At 42.5% G+C, this 23,044-nt stretch overlaps 2 protein-coding genes across 4 annotated transcripts in view; both read right to left on the bottom strand.

Moving 5' to 3' along the window:
• The window catches only part of LOC116287522 (uncharacterized), a 43,250-nt gene that overhangs the window by 15,987 nt on the left and 4,219 nt on the right, over window positions 1-23,044 (bottom strand). Inside the window, exon 1 of one of the 3 annotated variants that reach the window (XM_089027142.1) lies at window positions 22,453-22,612. The exons of 1 other annotated variant lie outside the window; for it this stretch is intronic. In XM_089027142.1, coding sequence (XP_088883268.1) covers window positions 22,453-22,501 — 49 coding nt within the window. In that variant the 5' untranslated portion in view covers window positions 22,502-22,612. Of the gene's footprint in view, window positions 1-1,862; window positions 2,023-22,452; window positions 22,613-23,044 lie in introns of those variants that run through there. One more of the 3 variants, XM_031694205.2, reaches the window with a different exon arrangement.
• On the bottom strand, window positions 12,944-21,039 carry LOC148912468 (uncharacterized). Its single transcript, XM_089027476.1, has 2 exons — window positions 20,669-21,039; window positions 12,944-13,057 (listed from the first exon to the last, which is right to left on the bottom strand). The coding sequence occupies exons 1-2, from the start codon at window positions 20,985-20,987 to the stop codon at window positions 13,050-13,052; spliced, it is 327 nt and encodes a 108-aa protein (XP_088883602.1). The 5' UTR covers window positions 20,988-21,039; the 3' UTR covers window positions 12,944-13,049.

Raw genomic sequence — 23,044 nt, forward strand, 5'->3', positions numbered from 1 at the left:
ATTTGTCAACATGCGATTTTTTGTGGGTCAATTTCAGGTTTTGTAGTGTTTATGTTATGGGACGACCGCTCTCGGTACGAGCTTCCAACAAAGCAAAACAGTCCAAAATGACGACTTTCCAGTGCTTTTTTCGATATAAGAAATCCTCATTCTACCGCGGTTTGTATAGTCATAGAAACCTGGTCTCTATATTGCTCAATTTCCATAATTTCGTCTCCAGATCTCGCTTTAAAAAGGGCCAATTCGCTTACGAATTCCGCATATATTTTAATTCTGGTTCGAGAAGCTGTCCGAATGAAGGCTGGTACCTAATTTGGAGAAAATGCCCGCGAATTTTGCTTTTAAAGATATTTTCAATCGTTTTTCTCAACTTTTTTCCAAATCCTTTCAATAGTATGAAAATGTTACAGTGTTTCTTTAAAAAATGCTTCCCCATTCTTCACAATATCTCTCATTTGGAAATGACGAGATTTGATGAGCAATTTCTGTGCGATGAAGTGCTTACACAATATTTTGGTCTACAAGATCCCAAGCTGAGCCGCAAAGTTTTCTGAACACTTTCGACAACTGTCAGGTATAATTGTTTTTCAATATTTCTTAATATAACAACTTAACAACTTAACAACTTAGCTGCAAAGTTTCGCCAATCCAAATGTCTTCATGAATTCATAGTGATTCAGATTTACTTAATAGTAAAAAACCTTTTTACAATAAAGAAATAGCCAATTTTTCGTTTAAAGTAGTTAAAACTCTTTCGATTACATGTATTTGAAACCACAATCGCTTTGAATATAGTTGGTTGTGAACGAACAAACTTCATAAAATATTAAGCTTATGCATTGAATATTTCATAATTGTTTCATAACACGTAATTGTTTTCATAAGTATGTTATTAATAAGTAATAACACGATTTCTCGTTCAATTTGTCGGTAAATTTGCACAGTTTTTGTGCTATTCTTAATTCATTCGTTAGAACCAATAAGCAATAAAGACATAACGTGGCTTACGCGCGTGACCCTGAACGACTGAAGTCTTTACTTTTTGTCCTAATTTTTGCACTTGTATCATTAATAAATAGAGGATATTACATGGGCGCGCGGAGATACGCAATTTATCTTCGAGTGTTGAAAAGATCTCTCACAAGTGAGAGATTTTCAACACGAGAAAATAAATTGCGTATCTCCGCGCGCCCATGTAATGTTCTGTTTATTATAAAATTATCAATGAAGTATGTTTTGGCTTTTTCAGGCAATTCTTTCCGTGTATTTTTGAATAGCCATCGCAATGGTGTTATTTTCACACATATCATGAAAATAACATGTTATTTTCACGTGTGAAGATATAAATTTTTCGAAATAGAGAAAAATAGAAATTTCATAGGTAATTATATAACAAGTAATAATATTTCTCGTTCCATAAGGGATTATTTTACACTCGTTAGTTTTTCAAAGAGTCAAATTGCATTCGCCCGTACTCGAATTCATATTATTACCTATACTAATAATATTCCTAATAAAAATAAAAATAAACATTAACAGTGACATTGGCGTAACTGTTAACAGTGAATTCCACAGAGTGGCTATTCTTCCACTGGATTCCTATTAGAATTTTGATTTTTGCGGAGGGAGGAAAACCGGAGAACCCGGAAAACCCTCGAAGCACGGGAGAAAACCAACAAACAACTCAACTCACATACAACACCGGTCTCGTCAGGACTCGAACCCGGGTCGCATACGCTACGCCACCCATGCTTCCCGAAATGGTTTGCACAAGAATTTTCCAATGTTACAGTTTTGCTATTTTGCCTGTCCTGACCAACATTTTTAGAACCAGCATCATCGTAATACAAACACATACGTACCGGTTGAAAATAAAGCCTGAACCAGAAGAAAAGAGCTCAAGATGCACTTAAATGGAATCATCTGGATTTCTTCCGTGTTAAATTCCGAATTATAGGCGAGGAAGTAAAGAATAGTGCAGCAACTGAAAACGTATGTGCTGATTCAATGCTACTTGAATCTATGGCAACCTAAACAGTAAATAATATGAATCGCGGGGCAGTGAAACACCTGCCTCTTGATTTCAAACCTAGTAATAAGGGGTGAAAGGCAAATTGTGCAATGATATGAGGGTGATGTATTGCAAACAGCGTGGTATGCGCGCGTATGCAAGGAATAGCTAGCTTATCGAATTAAAAAAACCCGAATGAAAAAATACCGGCTAGGACGCTGTAGGCTAATAAATACAATTTTTTTTCAAATATTTCAAATACAAAACCAACGAGTGGGAAAATCTCGTACAAAGCGCTTTCCATGCTGTAATTTATTCATTTTATACATACTGAGTTTTTGTTATTTCATTTATTCATCTTTAATGGGTTCTCTAAAAAAAATACAAAATTCCTGTATTTTAAAATTCTCTTCGAAAAGCTAAAAGCTTAAAAGCAACATGTAAAAATATCACTATTTAAATCTAAAAACATATCTGGTACATAGTAAATAGCAAAACGTTTAAATTCGAAACTAGATATGAAACTCTTCGTTTATGCCAAAATCGGTTTGTCAAAGCGGAGGGCTGTCATCGTCTGACGATTCAAACACACGCTTGATGCGTTTGAAGCTATGTGTTGACTTTGTTGACTTAAGCCTGGTTTTCATATGATCGCTCACGATCGCCGGATTGCTGAAAATGATGCCAAGAACGATCGTGAACGATGAATGGAAACACTTTTCAGCGATCGAGCGATCGTATGAGTTATCGGTGGAAGTCGGCGACTTGTTAAGGTGTTTATTGTTATGTTAAACTGTCCTCCGTAGAAAACTGCTCCACTGAATGGGCCTGATGCATGGAAACTACGGCATATCGAATTCACGGAATCAACGGAATCAACGGAATCTCTTTGAAACATATGGAAGTCAAACATCATTAAAATAAAGACAAATCAAATTAAAGGAAAAAGTTAAGAACTTCGTGCTCGGTCGTCCTCTAAGAAAAAAATTATATAAAACAACTCGATCGGAAACCCTATTATTAATATTATTATGATTTATCTACATAGAATGATTAACCAGGAAACAATGACATGTCAAAAACATAACTTTAGTCCAAATCATATCTAACCTTGAAAGAATCTGTTCATGGATCCAGCAAAACATTGCACATTTTCCCATCGTTTTATGACAAGTTGGACGCCATTTTGTAAGCACAGGTAGCCCAATTTTCAAACACAGGAAGCCCATAGACATAAAGAAGAAGAGATAGGAATGCAGAAATAAAGAAATATGTTGGAAATAAATTACAGAAGTCTCCATGTTCACACCACGAGGTCGAAGGTAAAGACAAAGCTGCCTATCGAAGTCAACCTTAGAAAAACTGGGCTTCCTGTGTTTGAAAATTGGGCTACCTGTGCTTACAAAATGGCGTCCAACTTGTCATAAAACGATGGGAAAATGTGCAATGTTTTGCTGGATCCATGAACAGATTCTTTCAAGGTTAGCTATGATTTGGACTAAGGTTATGTTTTTGACATGTCATTGTTTCCTGGTTAATCATTCTATGTAGATAAATCATAATAATATTAATAATAGGGTTTCCGATCGAGTTGTTTTATATAATTTTTTTCTTAGAGGACGACCGAGCACGAAGTTCTTAACTTTTTCCTTTAATTTGATTTGTCTTTATTTTAATGATGTTTGACTTCCATATGTTTCAAAGAGATTCCGTTGATTCCGTTGATTCCGTTGATTCCGTGAATTCGATGTGCCGTGGAAACTAGAACTTTTCATGAATGAAGATTCACGGCACTCGGTGCCCACTGCACTTTCTATAGACGTACTTGTAGTATTTCCACTCAGAATCAAGGACATGTTTTTCTGTTGTTCGTTTGAGATATTACTGTAATTCACTGATATATCCATTAAGCTCTTTTGGCGGGATTTTCTCGACTCTTCTCGCTTCATTTTTGGATTTGAGAAACTCAGTCAGCAAACTTACATCTCTTCGTGTCTTCGAAAGACTGTTTCTGCTTTTTTTTGGTCTTCGATAAACTTGTCTATACTTTGTCTAGAGACACAAATCTTCTCGACTGTTCAGCCATCCTCACAAATATCTAGCTCTTGAATAGATAAGTTTAATTTCAACTATGAACAACTTGAATACACTGAAAATATTTGAAAGCTGCTCGACAAAGCTACCCGCGATGACCGCGAAAACACGACTCGCCTAGACATTGTTTTGCGATTCATTACTGGGTTTGAACGAAACGCTTTTTTCACGCGTGACAAATCGTTTCGCTAGTAGTATAGGGAATGGGGGTTCCAGCGCAATCTCAACACGGGTAAGACCCGTGTCAAAAATCCACCTACGGAAACAACCCACTCCAAGTGTGGTTGGGGGCAACAGCGCAAATATGTTAGTCTATATATGGAGTGCGAAGAATGTAAGAGAACTTTTAAGAAAGAAGCGGATTTGAAAAAGCATTTGAAAATGAAGACGAAGTGTATGAGCAGTTATGATTGTGGATGTGGTAAGAAGTTTGAGACTAAGGTTAAATTGTTTTGGCATTGTCAGGACTGTGAGTACGACTACGACGACTTAAAAAGTGCTTGGTATTAGGTATAAAATATTTCCTATTATATAGATGGAATCCCAAAGCAACTTCAGCACGGTGCCAATACCCGGTAACGGTGAGATTGACGTTAGACAGTTTTGGCGTCAGTCAGAAAGGAAGGTTAAAAGGACTCTCCGAAAAGGTATAGAAGAATTAGGAGCCCTGAAAGCGAGCATAATGGTAGAAGTAAGTTTGTCAAAAGACGAGGTAATGACGACAGCAATGTTGCGATCAAAGTCGTTAGTGATATTAGAATCCACGAATCTGGATAGGTCACTCAGTGAAGCCTTAGAAGCAATAATGGAGTCGCTGTCTAACTACACGAAAGAAGGATCGGGTTGGGCAGTAGAGGAGGTTGAAGGAATAGAGATAAGTATGGCCAGGTACGTACCCATACGAGGGGGGAGTTACGTACCGCTACCAACGTGGGTAGAAAGGAAGAAGGCTATTGTAAACGTGAAGAATGAAGACAATCGATGCTTTATGTGGGCAATCAGGTCTGCACTGTATCCAGCGGAGAAGGATCCCTGTAGGACAAGTAAGTATCCCACAGATGATTTAGAGTGGGATGGTGTGGAATTTCCCATGCAGTTGATAGACATCCCCATATTTGAGGAAATAAACGATCTAGCAATTAACGTTTACGGAGTCAGAGAGCAGACGATAGTACCGTTAGTTCTGTCAAAAAGTAAAGGAGAGCGCGTACATTTATTCTACCACGGCGGACACTACTCATGGGTTAAACACATTAGCAGACTATTCTACAGACATACTAAGCACAAAGGTAAAAAGTACTTCTGCGACTGCTGCTTGCTGTCATTTACATCCTTAAATGCCCTAAAGAAACACGATGAGATCTGCCGCGGAGTCGAAGAAGTGGCGCAACGGATCCAGATGCCCACCAACAAAGAGCTTTCATACGCAGACCATCAAAAGCAGATGCAAGTGCCTTACGTGATATATGCAGACTTCGAAGCGTTGATAACTAAGGAAGAGCAGAAACGTGGCGCCACGAATAAGGTAGGATTACACGAGATCTGCTCCTTTGGTTACATAGTAGTCAGATCAGACGGTAAAGCAAACCCTCCTGTGATTTACCGAGGTAAGAACGCAGCTAATGAGTTTCTAGAAGCATTGCGAGAAGAGGAGGGGGAGATTAGAGAACAATTAAGACGTCCAAAGAAGATGGAATTTACCAAAGAGAACCAGGAGGCTTTTAACAAGGCAAAAAAATGCCACATTTGTCAACATACGCTTCTTCAGTTTGGAAGACGAGCCAAGAAAGCGTGGGATGAAGATGGAAAGTATCTAGGAGAAGCTCATTTTAAATGCGGGAAGTATGCTAAGAAAGGTGAGAAGCCGGGAAAGCCCTCCACGCACTGCATTCACTGCCACAAAGCATTTGTTGAGGATTTCTATGTGGATAAGGTTAGGGATCACTGCCACATCACTGGTAAATACAGAGGAGCGGCTCATTGGAAATGCAATATAAACTTCAAAGTAAATCCAGACATGGAGATTCCGGTGTTCTTTCACAACCTCCGCGGTTACGACTCCCATTTGCTACTACAAGGAACAGACGGCTCCGACGTCAAATGCATACCCAACAACAAAGAGCGCTACATGTCCGTAACTGTGGGTAAGCTAAAGTTCTTAGATTCGCAGCAGTTTATGGCGGACTCCTTAGCAAACCTCGTAAAGTATAACACCAACTTTCCCATTTCCAGTCAATACGGCGCGGAAAGGAAAGGAGTCTACCCATACGAATACATGGACTCCTGGGATCGATTCAAAGAACCCCTACCACCCAAAGATCGCTTCTACAGCACCCTAAACGAGTCTGGTATAAAGGATGAGGAGTACCAGCATGCGTTAGACGTGTGGGAAAAGTACTCCTGTGAGAACATGGGTGACTACCACGACATCTACCTAAGGTCTGACGTAGTGCTGCTCGCAGATGTTTTCCAAAGCTTCAGAAAGATGGCTATGGAATATTACGGATTGGATCCCGCTAATTTCTACACGGCTCCTGGGCTCAGCTGGAGTGCTTTGTTAAAGAAGACAAATGCGCAGTTGGATCTCCTAACGGAGTACGACATGTATCGGTTTATGGAAGACGGTATTCGTGGCGGCGTATGCGGACCCAGCCGACGTTACGCCCGCGCAAACAACCCCTTAGTAGAGCACGACCCAGAGAAACCAACCACATACATTTACTACCTGGATGCGAATAACCTTTATGGTTGGGCAATGTCACAGTACCTACCTGTGAGAGACTTCGAATGGGATCCAGTGAAGCCGATAGACTTCTACATGCAGGTAGGAAAGGAGGAAGACAAGGGTTACGTCTTAGAAGTGGATCTGGAGTACCCAGAGCACCTGCACGACGAACACAATGAGTTCCCCTTAGCACCAGAAGCGATAGAGATACCATTTAAGCAGCTAAGTCCGCTGCAAAAGCAAATGTGCCCTGGTTACAAACCGTACAGGAAACTAACTATGAACCTGATGGATAAGAAGAAGTATGTGGTACATTACCGCAACCTGCAGTTCTACGTGCGACACGGAATGCGCGTAGAGAAGATCCACAGAGTCCTAAAATTCACGCAGGAACCCTGGATGCGCCCCTACATTGACTTTAACACGCAAAAGCGTACCGCAGCGAAAAATGACTTCGAGAAAAATCTCTTCAAACTGATGAACAACAGCGTGTTCGGAAAGACAATGGAGAACATCCGCAAGCGCGTAAGCGTAAAAATAGTCAGCACCAAAGAGGAAGCAGAAGCATACGTGTCACAGCCAGGCTTCATTAGATACGTAGAAATGCTGAACTTCTACGTGATTCACATGAAAAAGGCAAACCTCTTACTAAACAAGCCCGTTTACACAGGCTTTACGGTGCTGGATCTATCGAAGCTGCTTATGTACGAGTTCTACTACGATAAGCTTAAGCCAAAGTACGGAGACCGCTGTCGCCTCCTGTACACAGACACCGACTCCCTAATTCTAGAAGTGCAAACGGAAGACGTTTACAAAGACTGCCTCCCCGACATAGACGAGTACGACACCAGCGGTTACCCGAACGAGCACTTCCTTTACTCGGCGAAGAATAAGAAGGTAATTGGGAAGATGAAAGACGAAATGTTAGGAAAACCCATCGTGGAATACGTGGGTCTGAAACCAAAGATGTACAGCGTGCTAAAGTTAGACGGTGTAGAAAAGAAAGCTAAAGGCGTAAAAAAGTATGTGGTTAAGAAGGACATTACGCACGAGTCCTACTTGAAGGTACTGCGTACGCGTAAGGAACAGCGACATAAAATGAACAGCCTGCGCAGCTACGGACATCAAATACACAACGTTACACAGGAGAAGGTGTCACTGTCTGCATTTGACGGTAAGAGGTGGATGTGTGATGATGGTATCCATACGATAGCATTCGGACATCACACGATAAGCAGTTCTTCTTTGACGAACCCACGAGTGGGACCATCATGAAGATAATACAAGATGGGCTGACCCTTCTTAGCTATCGCACTTCGGATCTGGTAAGTTTCCAAAGACCAATTAGGATCCGTAGCTCTTTTGGATCCTCCTTCTAATTCACCCGACTCATAGAGATATCGAACCGTGACATTACCTAATTTCTTTTCATGGGGGAAGACCGCCCTCGAACTTCTGATGAAGGACTTGTGTTCCACGTGTTTCTTTTTTATGGCATCCCTGGGTTTCATTCCCGTAGCCCTGGCCGCCTCGTTATTTAAAGCCGCGACGACCTGGGGGAGCCTCTGAGTCCATTCCCTGTTGCGTTTGGAGGGATCTTCCAGCTCTTTCCAATACTGGTACCCAAAGAGACGCTCGGCCAGGGTCTTATTGAATCTTTCGACGATGCTCTGACCCCTGTGGTACTCTGCTTTAGCTCTTCTAATCTTAGTGTCGTGGTCTTTCAGGGTCTTGGTAACCACGCCCATAAACTCCGTCCCCGCATCCACTTGCAGCAGCTTAGGCCATTTCAAGACGCGCTTATAAACCCTACCTAGGGCTTCTGCGACTTCCCCAGAATCCTTGCTGGTTATAGGTTCGGCGTCCTTGTATCTGCTTGCGATATCGACTACGGTCAAAGCGTACCTATAGGTCTTCTTTCTCACCTTATCGTGCGGCAAGAAAAGCAAATCCGCCTGATGAACTTCATTGGGGGTATTTACGGTGAAGCTGGGCCTGGGAATGTACTTAGGCACGGGAAGATAAACCTGCCAGAGGGTTTGTTTTCTTAACCAGTTCTTAGCCGTTTCTTCTGATACCCTTGCCGCGGTCGCGAGTTTCTTGATAGCTGACGCTCCTCTCCAATAGCCTTCCGGCCCATAGTAAATCCTTTTGAGTTTGTCCTCTACGCGGCCCATTATATGAATTCCAAAACAAGATTGATCTTGCGTCCGTTGAAATCCACCGTCTCTCCGTCCACTTTAATGGTAATGTTTATGCTTTCTACCAAATTAGACAAGTCATAGCTCAAAGAAATGGGAGTGTATTCCACTGGGTCAAATGGATTACCTTGGGGCAGAAACTTGGACATAAGAGAAGACTTTTCTCCATTGTTGTAACTATGGACCAAGTCGCAATAGACTTCATAAGAGGATGCGACTTTCCATTTTACGTCAAGTTGACCATTGATCGTGGTACTAGTAAGGCCCAGGAGTTCTACCAATGGACTGCCCTTTAAATTAGCGCTTCCACTATTTTTCTTGAATTTCATTTCATGGGGTAATCCTGTGGTAAGAGTATATCCATGCTTTGCTAGCTCCTTAGCCAGTGTTATGGGGGTGTAATGGGAATCTGGTATTTTTGGTTTGGTGCCGGAAGTTCCGATGACAAAGCCATTAATTAAATTATACCAAGAATTATACAAAGAGCAACTAACCAGCCGAACCCTTTCCGCGCGGATGGGAGGATTCAGATAAGTAGTAAAGTTATTCTTGTCGCTTTCCAAAAAGACGATCATTATATTAGATACGCCAAGGCCACGCCTCCCGCCAGCCCTGCGACTCCTACAAAGACCAATTCATTGTCTTTTTGTTTCTTAGAAGGCTGGTAGTAATTCTTGAACTGAGGCTTTTTCATTCTAAAGTCGGGGTGTGCTTGCGCATAAAGTTTGAAGGCGTAGTCTGTGTTTTCGAAGTTCTTGTCTGCCTGCATTTTGTCTTGGTAGTTCTTATCCAACCAATCCCTGTAAGCTTGTCTTTTTTCATTCCAAGCTGCAACGTCCCTTTGATATTTCTCCAGCGCTAAGTCGTGTCTCTTTCTTTCGGCGGCACCGCTTTTGTCGCCTCTAACTAATCTATCCAAATATTGACCACCATAATTAGCCCCTGTAAATGCTAAAGCTGCAATGACTCCACCTGCGACTAAGCTAACCATTATACATTAGGTAGGTACTTTTCCTTCCGTAGGTAATCCTTTACCATGATAGCCCCGCCTACGGCAGCGGTCATCTTAGCAAAGTTAGCGAAGCTCTTGCTTGGGTCTTCAGTAAAGTCTTCTTTGAGCACTTTCTTACCTACCCAACCAATACCCGCAACGATGGAAGTAATGATAGCTGCCTCTTCAACAGTTTTCAACAACGCGGTCGACATTATATTACAAAGCGAGAAGGAAAATCTAGGTCGCCACGGTACGTTGTGATAAATCTACTCCATTTCAGGGATCTTACTTTTTCTAACCTCCACAGGTGCGTGATACGTTGGTTGTTCTACCTTTTTCGTTGCCCGCCATTGTAAGTAAAGGCTGCCTGCTGCTATAGCGACTCCTAACGCGCCAATGACGTACCCAGGATTAATGAAGGATTCCTCTTCCTCCACCTTTTATTCTATCTTTGCTTTGTTCTTCCTGTTCATCTCCGCGAGCTTCTTACCGGCAGCAACTCTGCCTGGAGATTTAGCCTTGGTGATTCGTTGCTCCTCTACTTGAGGGGTTTCCTCCGCCTTCGATTCAGCTTCACTCATTTATATCTAAGGACTTGAAGGAATTGATAAGTACTTAACTAGGTACTTGAGGCGACCTGGGTAATTCCCGCGAATGACTTGACTAAGTACTTGATAAGTCACTTGCAGGTACTTGACTAGGTACCTCAGCAAGTGCCGCCTGGAAGACCTTTTCGACTTCTCTGTCCTTCTTGAAGTCCTTCCAAGATGTTCCGAAGGAACCTAGTACCTCCTTCAAGTCGACATGCTGAGCTACGTGCAAAGCCGCAGAGGCGACTGCCATTAACTTACCGCACTTCAAAGACAACCACCCACAGGTTATCTTAAGTTCTTGGGATATGACATAGTCATCTCTTATGTCCTTCTGTAGTTGCTCCACGTCGTCTATGGGCAGTGCAAGTCCAAGCAATTTAGTGGCAAGTCGGATAGCGGAGTCTGCTACGGCGTCCGTGGTCTTACTTGCGAGGGCAGCCTCGTACCTCTTATGGAACTTCTTAACCTCCTCTTCTGACAGCTTATTAACCTGCTCATGGGTAAGTTCCTTACCTATCATTTCTTTACACTTCCCAGAAGACACAAGAATGTTAAGTTGTTCCTTGAGGTTACTTTCATCTAACTGAGTGGGGACTTCATCTAAGAGCTGCTCAATCTCCATATATGTTAACGTCATACGGAAACCTCAAAGAGAAGATCATCTTGGAATGTTGGTGCATTTTTAAATGCCGCATGTATTCGTGCAGCTGTTCCTTGCTTATCTCACCGCCGTAGTCGCTTAAAATGGTTTCCAGGTCAGACTTGCTCGGAGTATAAAATACTACGAGAGAGCCTATGTTTTCCCTAAAGGGCTTAGAGACGCTGGTAAGCTGCTGGGAAAGCAACCAAACGCTAATGTTGTCATGTCTGCCACTAAAGGCGAGCTTCACTAATTCAGAGGTGCGCCTTTTTACGTCGTCCCCACAGGCAATGTCATCCAATATGAGGAGCGTCTGTGTATCTTTAGGGAATTGCTTGTGCCAGAACTTCAAATGGCTGGATAACTCGTTAGGATCTAAGATATCTACGAAGAAGTCGTCATCTTTCACTCCTATGCCTTCCCAGGTGCGGTTATTCACGTAGGTGGGACAAAGCAGCACTATGTAGTCAAAGCGGTATCTAAAGGGTCCTAATAGCTGCTCTACCACGAACTGGGTCTTTCCGCAGCCGGTGGGTCCTACTATCAGAGCATTGCAGGGAATATGATTCGGATCCATTATATATACAATGGACCCAGTGGAAGCAGTAAGAAGGATTACCGCCGACGCAAAGGATAAAAGAGACACCATAGAAATGCAAAGGGAAGAGATAGACCGGTTAAAAGAGCGCGTACAGGAATTGTACGATGAAATGTGTGGTCTGAAGCGTGCAGAACGGTTTGGCGCGCTTTTGACAATGGCGGGCTGGGCTAAGGAGTCCATTAAGGACTTCATTCGATATCCCCCATAGATATATGGACTGCATTACGTGCGAACTACCTGCTGACTGCATCATCGTTACCCCTCCGACGCCTCGTAAGAAACACAGCTGCTGTCACTGTAATAAGGTATTCTCTGAAGAAGACTTCGTTGGACATTGGTGTCCCGCGGATACTAAAGCACAAAGGACTTTAGACGACGTTCGAGAAGAGTAAGAGGTCGCAAAGAAGATCTTACTAAGCCCCAGCAAGAGGAATTAGCATAGGTCTTTCTTTTTTTATCGTTATTTTGTTAAATGCTGCAAAGAGGTCTCAAGTAAGGGTCTATCTTTTATTGTTATTTTGTTAAATCATCACGATCGAAGAATGGTTAACATGATTATCTTTTTGCTGGTTTCAACAATGAGAAAGAATGATACCTCATCTTTTAATGGGGGCTTAACAAAATAACAATAAAAGATAGATCCTTACTTGAGACCTCTTTGCAGCATTTAACAAAATAACAATAAAAAATAAGGTGTATATAATGGAGTGCATGCGATGTAATAAATCTTTCAGCAGTAAGCAGCGACTGCAATACCATCTTTCCAAGAAAGTCTGTCAGAAGACCGTAAGTACCCTTTGCGGTGACTGCGGTAAGGAACTGTCCACTGTACAGGCCCTACGATATCACCGCGAGAACAGAGTCTGCCTCAAAGACCGTTGTCTCCGTTGCGATGAACCTCACTTCGAGGAGAACTGGCATAAATACCGCTGTCGTCGTTACCACCTCGAAGATGTCGTCTGTGAAACCCACGGAGACTTAGCCGAACGTTGTTGTCCCCACGAAACCTCCCGGGCGCTCACGCGACGTAAGAAGGAAATAGACCAGACCTTCGTATGCTTTGACGACGTCGAGGGCGTGAGATGGGAAGACAGGGAACACTGGGACGGCATTTGCGTCCGATGTGGCTGTCTACGTAGCGGTCAACATATTTGGTGTTGCCTGTACGACGGACCCAAGCCCTTAGACCATTACCTTGCTGTAAGAAAAGCATGGAAAAATGAATAATATATGATGTTACCTTACATCGCAGCGTTCGCAGGAGGAGCCTTAATTACCATACTAATTACATGACAGAAAAAATGAGGTCCGACATAGCAGACCAATACTTAACCGCCCATGAGGATGACTAATCACATAATGGATTAGCGTCGGTGCGGCGTTCGATGTCAAACTTCCATCGACCATTCACTTTACCATAACTTCTTACGTGTGTGTATTCCTCACCTTGAAGGACATACCGCACGCAGTCAGGTGCCCATAAAGTGCACTCTTCATTGTCATGCATCAAGATTAACCTCAATCGGTTGATATCTTCAAACATGACATAATTTTTTATTTTGTAAGTTTGACCAACGGTCAGATTACGCCAGTGTGTCTGTTCAACTATCATTATATCTATGAAATATTCTTTGGTGAGTCCTTAACGCCTCCTGCGTCTTAAAAGCCTTAACACACCAAGGACAAGGTACACGAATGCCTTCCGCGTAATGGTCGATCTCCCTGCATATAAGGTCGTAATCGTTGCACACCATGGTTAGGTAACCATTTGCCTCGTATTGTGTGAGTAACGCCTCTTGTTTTGAGGATAATACGCCGTTACCCTTAGGCGTCTTCAACTCCAGGCATAACCCATTATGTTTTTTATGTGCATTAAGGACTAAGATGTCGGGTTGCCCCGCCTGATACCCTTTCTGCCAACATACTATCCTTTTGCTAGCTGAGTCCTGTAGTTCTCCAAGACCTGGTGCGAGCAGTAGGATAGGGTGGAATCGACGTATGTAGTTTACGACCTTCTTATGCAGGTCAAATTCATTTTCTATTTTGAACACCAACTTGTTAGGACTGTCAAAGCGTTTGTCCATTGCATATTTACCTGTTTTCCTGAGGGTAGGGAGAACTTCCTCTAAGACCCAATCCTGGAATGTCTCTGCCGTTGGCATCTTAGAGCTAAATATCAACTGATACAACCCAGATTCGGTTACGTACAGGGAATTAGGCTGTGAATGAGAGGGGAGGCGATTCACCTCCACTCTAAGTTCGCTAAGCTTTACCTTGTATTTATCGCAAACATGCGCCTTAATTGCATCTTTTGGACGCTCGTAACCCAACGCAGCCGCCACTTCCTTTGCTTTGAAATAAAGTTTATCGCCTTGCACTATGCATTGCAGTTTAGTTTCATTGTTTTCAAATACGCGAAGCATTATATACGTAAGGGATATTTCATTCTTTTTTTTTTTTTGGATGAGGGAGCGCAGCGCATCAATACGCAACGCTCTTTAGCTGATTCATTTCTACGCTCAACTGGGCGTCAGACACCACGAAGATGTATGCGTTGATCTTGTCTGAGTCGCCTGCGCTAGCGTTTAAGTCACGCTTGATTTCCAGGGTAATGCCGTCCTGGGTATTTACCAGACGCAATCCCTGCCCATGTAAATCCTCGTCGTTGGTGGTTCGCATGTCAATCCACAGTGCATACTTATTGGTAAAGAACTCACCGGGTGCAACTTGATCCCCAAACTTTCTTTTTATTTCCCTGTAGATGTCTGAGGGCTTCATTCCCTGCGAATACACCTTATTTGGAACTCCATTGATGCTAATCCCGACGTTGGTGATGCCGGGGTTATGAAAGGCTTCAGAGTCGCGCTTACCGGCTTCATAAGGCTTAATAAATACCAACATCAGCCCCGTAAGACTACGACGCGGTAAATTAATGCTCTGAGTAATTACCGCGTCTGTCTTATCCAGGAAACTAAAGGTTTTGTACATTACCGCGTGGTCGTACAAGAAAGCCTTTCCAGCACTGTATTCCATGCCAGCGCTACGTGCTAGATCTTCGGAGTGTATGGTTTCATACTGCAATTCCAGGTTGGTAATGGCGTATGGATGAATACTTCCCGACAACGCAGTGCTTAACCCGCCAATGATGTTAGCCATGTTGGCTAAGGTCACTTCAAACTGCAACTCACTCAACTGTCTAGGATAATAAACCCCGTGGCTGGTAATAGCCTCAAAGTCCAATGGTATTACGTATTTAGTACCATAGGCTGTCTTGATGGCCTTTGCATCTGCCACGTCAGTTGCGTCGCCAGAATCGGTAGGTTGTGTCTTGGTGGGAGTCCTAACCTTACGTAATATTGCGCTACCGATACCCTGCTCTATTTTTTGTGCCCTTTCGAATGCAGTCAGCCACAGATCTTTGTAGGTGGTGTACAGGTCATAGTTGTTTAAGTCTAAGAGGGATTCCCCGGCGAACTTTACGCGCATCTTAGAAACAATGTTGCGACCAAGGTTGTTAACGATAATCCTTTCATCTGTGGGGCTTGACTGCACCGCTAGGTCGAACCTTAAAGCCAAGGTGCCAGGAACTAAGACTAGGTTATCCGTTAGGCGGGGCACGCCTACGTACAGCGTTTCTCCAGGTTTGGCGCTGCTGGGGGTAAAGGTGACCCGGTGAAAGGTGCGTTCTGCTTTCAGTCCGCCAACCTGCTTAGGTAATACGTTGGGGTTTAACTTTGAGCTTATCATATATAATGGAAGTAGAAGGAACGGATTTTGATCCCACCACCGAAGAAGGTCAAGTCGATATTAACGACGAAGAATACGAGTCTTTACTACCTAAAACCAACGACCCCACGGAATTCCGAGGTAACATGGTGCGTCGGTTTGGAAAAAGAGTCCGCGCCGGCTGGATGGCTTTCCTAGACAAATACCGCACTAAGAACCCAGGCAAACCCATACCAGAATACATAAAGCTCGATAACATCGACTTTGGTAGTAACACGATGATGAAACCTCCTAGGAGCAAAACCGCGGAAACCAGCTTTGGTCCGGACGGCAACATCCCCGAAGCCCCCGGCGCTGCATGGCTTAGTAAGGTTCAGGAACAAATGGATGAATCCATGGAAGAAACCCCGGACGACTTTGATAGGATCAAGGAAGAATTCCCAAACTGGGAACCAAACAAAGTCCAAGTAATGTTTGACGCGGATAACGAATGGGGCAGGGAAGTCGTAGTAGCAAGGTTAAATAGGTCTAATGCTCATCCATATGTCATCAGGGACATAAATGGTAAATACTACGCAGATAAAAATATTCCTCCAACCCTTAGAAAGGCATTAGGAGAGCCCAACTTACCCGAAAGAATGAGAGAAAATAGTGAGAATATTGACGAAGCCGTCGAAAGAGTTAAGACCATAATGCAGTGGCAACGAAAAGGTCCTGAGGCGATAAGGGAAGTAGAAGAGCTAAAGCAAGCGATGGAAGAAAGGGAGGCAGATTACATGAGGCAAAACCGACTACTTCTCGATGCTCAAAAGAGAGAACTTGACGACAAGAATCAACGCATATTAGAACTTAGAGAACGAAGAGACATTTCTCTTCGCGAAAAAGACAGCGCCCAAAGGGCATTCAATCTCGCCCTGCAAGACCTAGACATAAGCAAGGAAGAAGCTAAAAACTTGCATATCACCATAGCCGGCTCTTTAGAGGAACGGCGGCAGTTGGTTGCCGAAATTAACACTAAGGAAGAACAAATCCGGCAAAGAGATCAGGCCATCGAAGACCTGGAGGGGCAAATAGAGCGGCAGCAGGAAATAATCAACGACCAGACTCGTCCCGAAGAGGAAAGGGAGGCAGCTCAAAGGGAATCAGAAACCCTTCAGGTACACCTTGCGGAATTACAGGCGCAAAAGGAAAACCTGGAAAAGGAGCTGGGGCTTACCACCAAGGAAAAGGTAAAAAGAGCCCTTTTGAAGTATGGTATTCCGCTGGCATTTGCGGTCGCTATTTCAAGCGTAGTAGGAGTTATCCTATCCGCGCTTAAGGCCACAGGCGCGGGCGTAAAGAAATTAGGCAATGGGCTGACGGACTTGGGAAAAAAGATGGCAGCCGGTCTTCCTGGGCTGCTGGGTTCGGTTGTTTCCTTGGCACTTAGGGCCGGCGGAGAACTGCTAAAGTTTGTGGGGAATAACATTTGGATCTTGGTTGTCGCTATTGGGGTGGTATTCCTGAAGAAGCTAGGTCGATGAAGGGACCTTGGATTTCCTGTCCTTAGAATTGCTGCGCTCTTTCCGCGTCCTTGATTGAGGACGACGAAAGATAGTATTTGCGCCGCCCTGATAATTTGGGGCTAGCGGCAGCACGCTCATAGTGGAAATGGGTTTATGACTCCAAACCGCATCGATAATATTGCTACCCACGCCAATGCTGTTTATCCTTGCGCTGCCCGGCGTCGACCCATCGTTGCTACCGTCATCAGGAAATATTTGTAACTTAGCATATTTACAATTAATTACCATATGAAACGTGACCGGCGTCAGATCTTCTCCGCTAAATTTGTTTGGCTCCATCGAAAAGTGGGCCGCTCTTCTGCTGTTCGGGGAAGTTCGATAGGGGGGCAAAGGCTCGTCATTCTCATCGACAAGCCTAAACCCCACATTCGCGCTCACTCCCGTGTTAATGCTAATGGTGCAAATGACTAACGCAGGACCTCCAACTTCAACCCACATTCCCATATCAAACCACTCATGCCTTGCGTACTCCTTTACGTCTAAGTAGTGAACGTAATGCGTTTCACTTAAATGCGGATTCATATAATTTAAGAATCACAGATTCTCACAGGCTTAACACTGTAAGAGTGCTGATGGTCGCGTGATTATAAGGTCGATCTCTTTGATCTTCTATGCTATTTATGCACGCCGACGCCGTGTCATCTACGCGTATTTGCAACTTTACCTTCCCATGGCAATCAGCAACCATGTGAAAAGTCCAAACCGAGAGATTTTCGGTGCTGGTGTCGGGCGGCTCTACCGAGAAATGTGTAGGCTCTCTGTTGTTTGTCTTCGCGCGCATGGGCTGTAATACTCCATTGTCGTCGCAGAAACGAAATCCTACGTTTGCATCACTCGCCGTACCAATGCAAATACTGCATATTATCAGCTTCTTTCCTGAGTAGTTCAGATCCACGGACATGCCCGTGACATCAACCCAAGATGCTTGGGTGTATTTTTTCTCGCCTGTGTAAGTCGTATAAACACAATCTACTCCAGTTACGTAGGGGTTGTTCATCGCCATATATAATAACTCAGACCAACGCCCGCGGCGGCTAAGCCGGCTTTTAGTAAGTTATGGTCATATTCCTCAGGTATCGCAGGTAGGACCTTCTTTGATGGTTTCTTAACTGTGGGTAGCTTCGTTTCGTGTGACTTTTTTGGCTTCTCTACGAAGTGAGGAATGTTCCTAAGAGTGTCAGAGTTCACGTCGTTCACCCCAAACTTCATATCCTTAGTAGCTCGCTGCAGTTTGTTGTTGTATCCTACTACAGAACCAGTATTTATAGATAAATTACTAGGCATTAACCAACAACCCGGGGCTACTGCGTAGTCCAGTCGGGCCTTAGAATTTTGTATGGCTAGTTGGTAACGCTGTACGCCCTTGCTAATGTCGCCCTCCAAGATTGAACTTTCAAATAAGATCAAGGCTTCGGCTCGCGTTTCTTCTGCGGCGCCAGTATTTCCGATTATGCTGGATCGGGTGTTTACCTGAGCTCCAAGGATAGAATACACGTAAGCTTCTATGCTGCGGTTTAAACGGGCAAGGCCGGCTTTGGTTAGTCCTTTACCTTCAGAAGGTATGAAATTAAGATATTGCTTTGTTTGGTCGTCGTTGGTAATTTTGATAATCAGTGGATTAGCCCCTGCATACTTACCGCCCTCGTCTTTGAACAAAGGTCCGTCTCTAACTTCCTTAGTGGTCTTAGCGTTTGGTTCAAAGAAGGTGCTACTGTCGTGAGTTTCTTTGTGATACCCAGTGTTCCATCGTAGATTCAACGCATGAACTTCCTTATCACTTAGCTCGTGTCCACCAATCCCCCAATAAGCCCAAATATGCCCCAGACCATTGTTAGCGCCGGCAGTGCATCGGAAATCCTTCCCTACAACGTCAAACGCCTTACAAAGTCTGTCATAAGCCGGCACGCTGTATTTATTATCTCTTGGATAAAACGTGGCATCTCCCGGCAGCGCAATAACACCCATTTCATGCAGTATTCTTCTAACCGTGAAGTGAAAATGAAACATAAATATTGAATTCTTCATCAAGCTTGCGCTTACACCACAGCCGCTAGTGGCACACCAAACTGCAAAGTTTAGTTGCTGCGGCCAATAACGCATGTTAGGACCACTTAACCATTCATGAGATTCCTTAGCGGTGGTATGATTAATGGGCACGTTTTTGAAGATATCTCGCACCTTTAACGGAAAGGAATGCTTGTTAGAGATCCGCATGTTCAGCGTTAGGTCCAAGCTTGGGTGTTTATCAAATGAAACTGCGGGTATCGGATAAGTACTGGTACCAAGCAATAATTCCTTTGACCAACTGGGTTCAACATGCGTTGGCGCTGGCGTTGGCTTATGCATTGGCGAATGCTTCAGTTGATCGTCTATTTGATTAACCAGCGTAGGCTTCAAATCCTCGTTGCTGTACATCCTAGAGCCGTTATAGTAAATACCATCGGGTCTTCTTTCGAACTTACTGGGGTCTGCATGTGGAAACATCTTCCTAAATGCTCTCCAATTCCAGTAATCCCGGTTGTCGTGATGTGGCTGCTCCTCAATATCATTCCCAAAAGCGTCGTACATTAGTATATATAATGGATGTTATACCATCAGCGCCTCCACTTTATCCTGAACTTCCTAAGGAACCTAACGAATTAAACGCTGAAAACTTTCGTCTGAATAAAGCGAACTTAATCCTGGCTTACTTGGAAGGGCAGACAAAACACTATGAAAAAGTTAGAAAAAAGTACGTCAGAGCCCGGAGTACGCTACATAAGATTTCGATAACTTCAGGGTCCATATCTGTTGTGTTAACGGGCTCCGGCGTTGCTACTTCGCTTACTGGACCCGGAATAGTCGTTGGCGTTCCTTTGGCCAGCGTTGGGGCAGCCTGTGGTATTATTTCGGCTGTTGCTACGGGCATTATGAAACAGTTGTCAAGCAAAATATCAAAACACGACACGACAATAGCTCTGTCAAGGGCTAAAGTAAATACGATCACTGACCTTGTCTCAAAGGCTTTGCGTGACAGAAAGATAGACGACGTAGAATTCTCGCTTATCTTAGCCGAAGAGGAAAAGTACGAGAAATTAAAGACGGACATAAGGAATAAAAAAACAGTCGTAAGAGATCTTTCCGAGGAATCTCGCAAAAAGATCTACCAGGAGGCAAAAGAAGAGCTTCAAAGAAAGCTTGCTCAGTAAACATCTGCTTTGAAAAAAGCAAGACAGGATTCTATTTGCATATTGAACGCCGGCTGTCTGGTTCATATGCAAATTAATTTCACAAATCTATTTCACAAATGTGAAACGTTTTCACAATTGTGAAAGAAAATTGTGAAGGTTTTGATTGGCTGAAAACATATGACGTAATCGTTCACTATCTTCTTGGAATCCATCCTAACAGGGGGTGGTTGGGGTCTATCTTGTAAAATATTTCGTAAATTACGTCGGGGTAATAAGGAATATCCTTATCCAGCCGACAAAACATCCACTCGGCTTTTGTCATATCAGAAACCTCGGGAATACACTTACCGGTAATTTCAGACAAAAGATAGGGAATAGCTTTGTAATATTTCCCTAGTTTTAATTTTTTCAATGTCTTCCGTAGACTTTGTGGGGTTGGCTCTTCTAAATGGTCTATGATTTTCTTCTTTACTTCGTTGTCTAAATATACCGGTCGATAACCTTGGATATGACTCATCCAGTCCCTAAAGTATTTTATTCTTTTGTATGGCGTCTTCTTACGACCTCCGTTGGAATAATATTGTTCCCTGGTAGCACAAGGCACGGCATTACGAATATTTTTACCGCACTCGTAACACTGTGCTGACGTGTCGTCTTCTATTTGCATTTTCTTACCACAACAAATATACTTATTTGGTTTAGTAGGTACAAACTTGGGTTTCAAGTACTTTACACAGAAATCATAAACAAACTCTTTACAATCTTCGCACTCCATATATAGACTAACATATTTGCGCTGTTGCCCCCAACCACACTTGGAGTGGGTTGTTTCCGTAGGTGGATTTTTGACACGGGTCTTACCCGTGTTGAGATTGCGCTGGAACCCCCATTCCCTATACTACTTTCGCTTCTCTGATTGGCTAAAAAAAGTCGCGAACTTGTTTTTAACACAGGGAAATTTGATGAGAAAATCTCAGCATGTATAAAATTAAATTCGTTTTATGATACTTCACAACTCGTGAATATAAACTATATATTATGATCTCTATAAAATACATGATAAAAAGTGTAATAACACTGTGAAAAATATGGAAAATTTTTACGAAGGCTTGAAAAAGCATAAATCAAAACTTGGTTCAAAACAACGAGTTATGATAACTGTATTACAATCTCACGTACAAAAAACGTTATTGAGTTAGTTTAATTAACGTAGCATAAAAATTAGAGTGAAAATAATTAAATTTTGTAAACAAAAGTTCAATTTACGGTTGCACAGCCATGGTTACCTGAATTGGCCTTCTAGAGGAATCGATCTACCGACAGAATTAGTGGCTCGCACACTAAAATAACGCCTGCATTGCCATAATATCGAATCCCTTGCCTAGTATTGATGAAATCGTCACCATAGTGGCCAATTTTAATGGAAATACGTTTCTGAGTTTTGGATGTCCCTTTTTAAATAAAAGTAATACGCCTTCAAGTTAAGCACGCTTTCGCAGCGAAGTGCTAAGATGATATAGCTAATGTTTTTCTATTTTTCCCCGCGCAGTTGTCAATAGTCAAAAATTTCAAACGTTTGAATGTTTGAACAAACTGCAAGTCAGGTTTTTTCACGTGTTTTGTGAAAAATGATTAACAATACTGAACAGGAGCGGCAAACACGGATTAAAAATAAATAAATAACTGAAAAGAAAAAAAGAAAGTTGGTGAAACTATTGGTAATCGCTTTCACTGCAATGGATTAGAAATTCACTTAAGTAAAACAATTTCGTCGTAGAACAGATGGTGGATAAATTCGAACTAGAAATTACAAATAACGCCCTGCCGTGCTACCTTGTGTAGAACGTGAAATAAACAAATGCGAACCAAAAATAAAGCCTAAAATAGATACTGAATTTTAAATGAAGGGATAAAAAAAAAACTAATCAAAAAAATATTATTTCATCATTGAATATAAAAAAATCTGACAAATGAAACAACAACAGAATTGAAATATGGTAAGGAAATTAAAACTGAGATATCCCCAAAGCTTTAAACTGCCATCAACTGATCATGACAGTCAGGAAATCAAGTACCCGAGAATACAAATAGTAAATGCGCACGCTTCCAAAATATATTATACTCTTTCATACCTGGAAAAAACTGGAGATAGAGAAAGGAGAGGAAAAATAGGAAGATCATGCTGTCGTCTCTTTTGATAACGAAATATTAGCGAGAATAATATTCTTTCGAGGCAGGCAGATGTACTAAACCAAGGCAACAGCTGCAGCACCAGGGGGAAATGATTTGTGGTTTAGTCACTTTCTACTTACACGGTATCAAAAATGAAGAGAAATACTGCATACGAAAGAAGAGTAGATGATTTCTTAGGTCATTTCCTGCTTTGAAGTAATGACTCTTTAGTTAATGCGCACTTCCTTTGTCACGATGATTGAAATATTGGAGGGTTATTTTTGAAAAAAAAAAAAATTAATCGCTTAACTTTCTTTTGTGTTTTCTTTTCCTATCCTTACTATTCAGGTTTCTTTTCTATTATTTTCTATACTGATTCCATTCCATTCCTGTTTCACTTTTATTTGCATATGTTATATCCTCATAATTGATGATTAGTAGTGTTTAGTTTATTTCATTCTGTTTCTTTCTTATTTTCTGTTAACTGTGTTCTGTTTTAACTCGTTGCTTATCGCTTCTTTTTTCTCATTGTACACAATTGACGATTCTTAA

This window comes from Actinia tenebrosa, unplaced genomic scaffold (genome assembly GCF_029948245.1).
Source record: "Actinia tenebrosa isolate PJP-AT-01 unplaced genomic scaffold, QUT_ActTen_1.0 PGA_scaffold11__36_contigs__length_13525064, whole genome shotgun sequence".
NCBI classification, from domain to species: Eukaryota; Metazoa; Cnidaria; class Anthozoa; order Actiniaria; family Actiniidae; genus Actinia; species Actinia tenebrosa.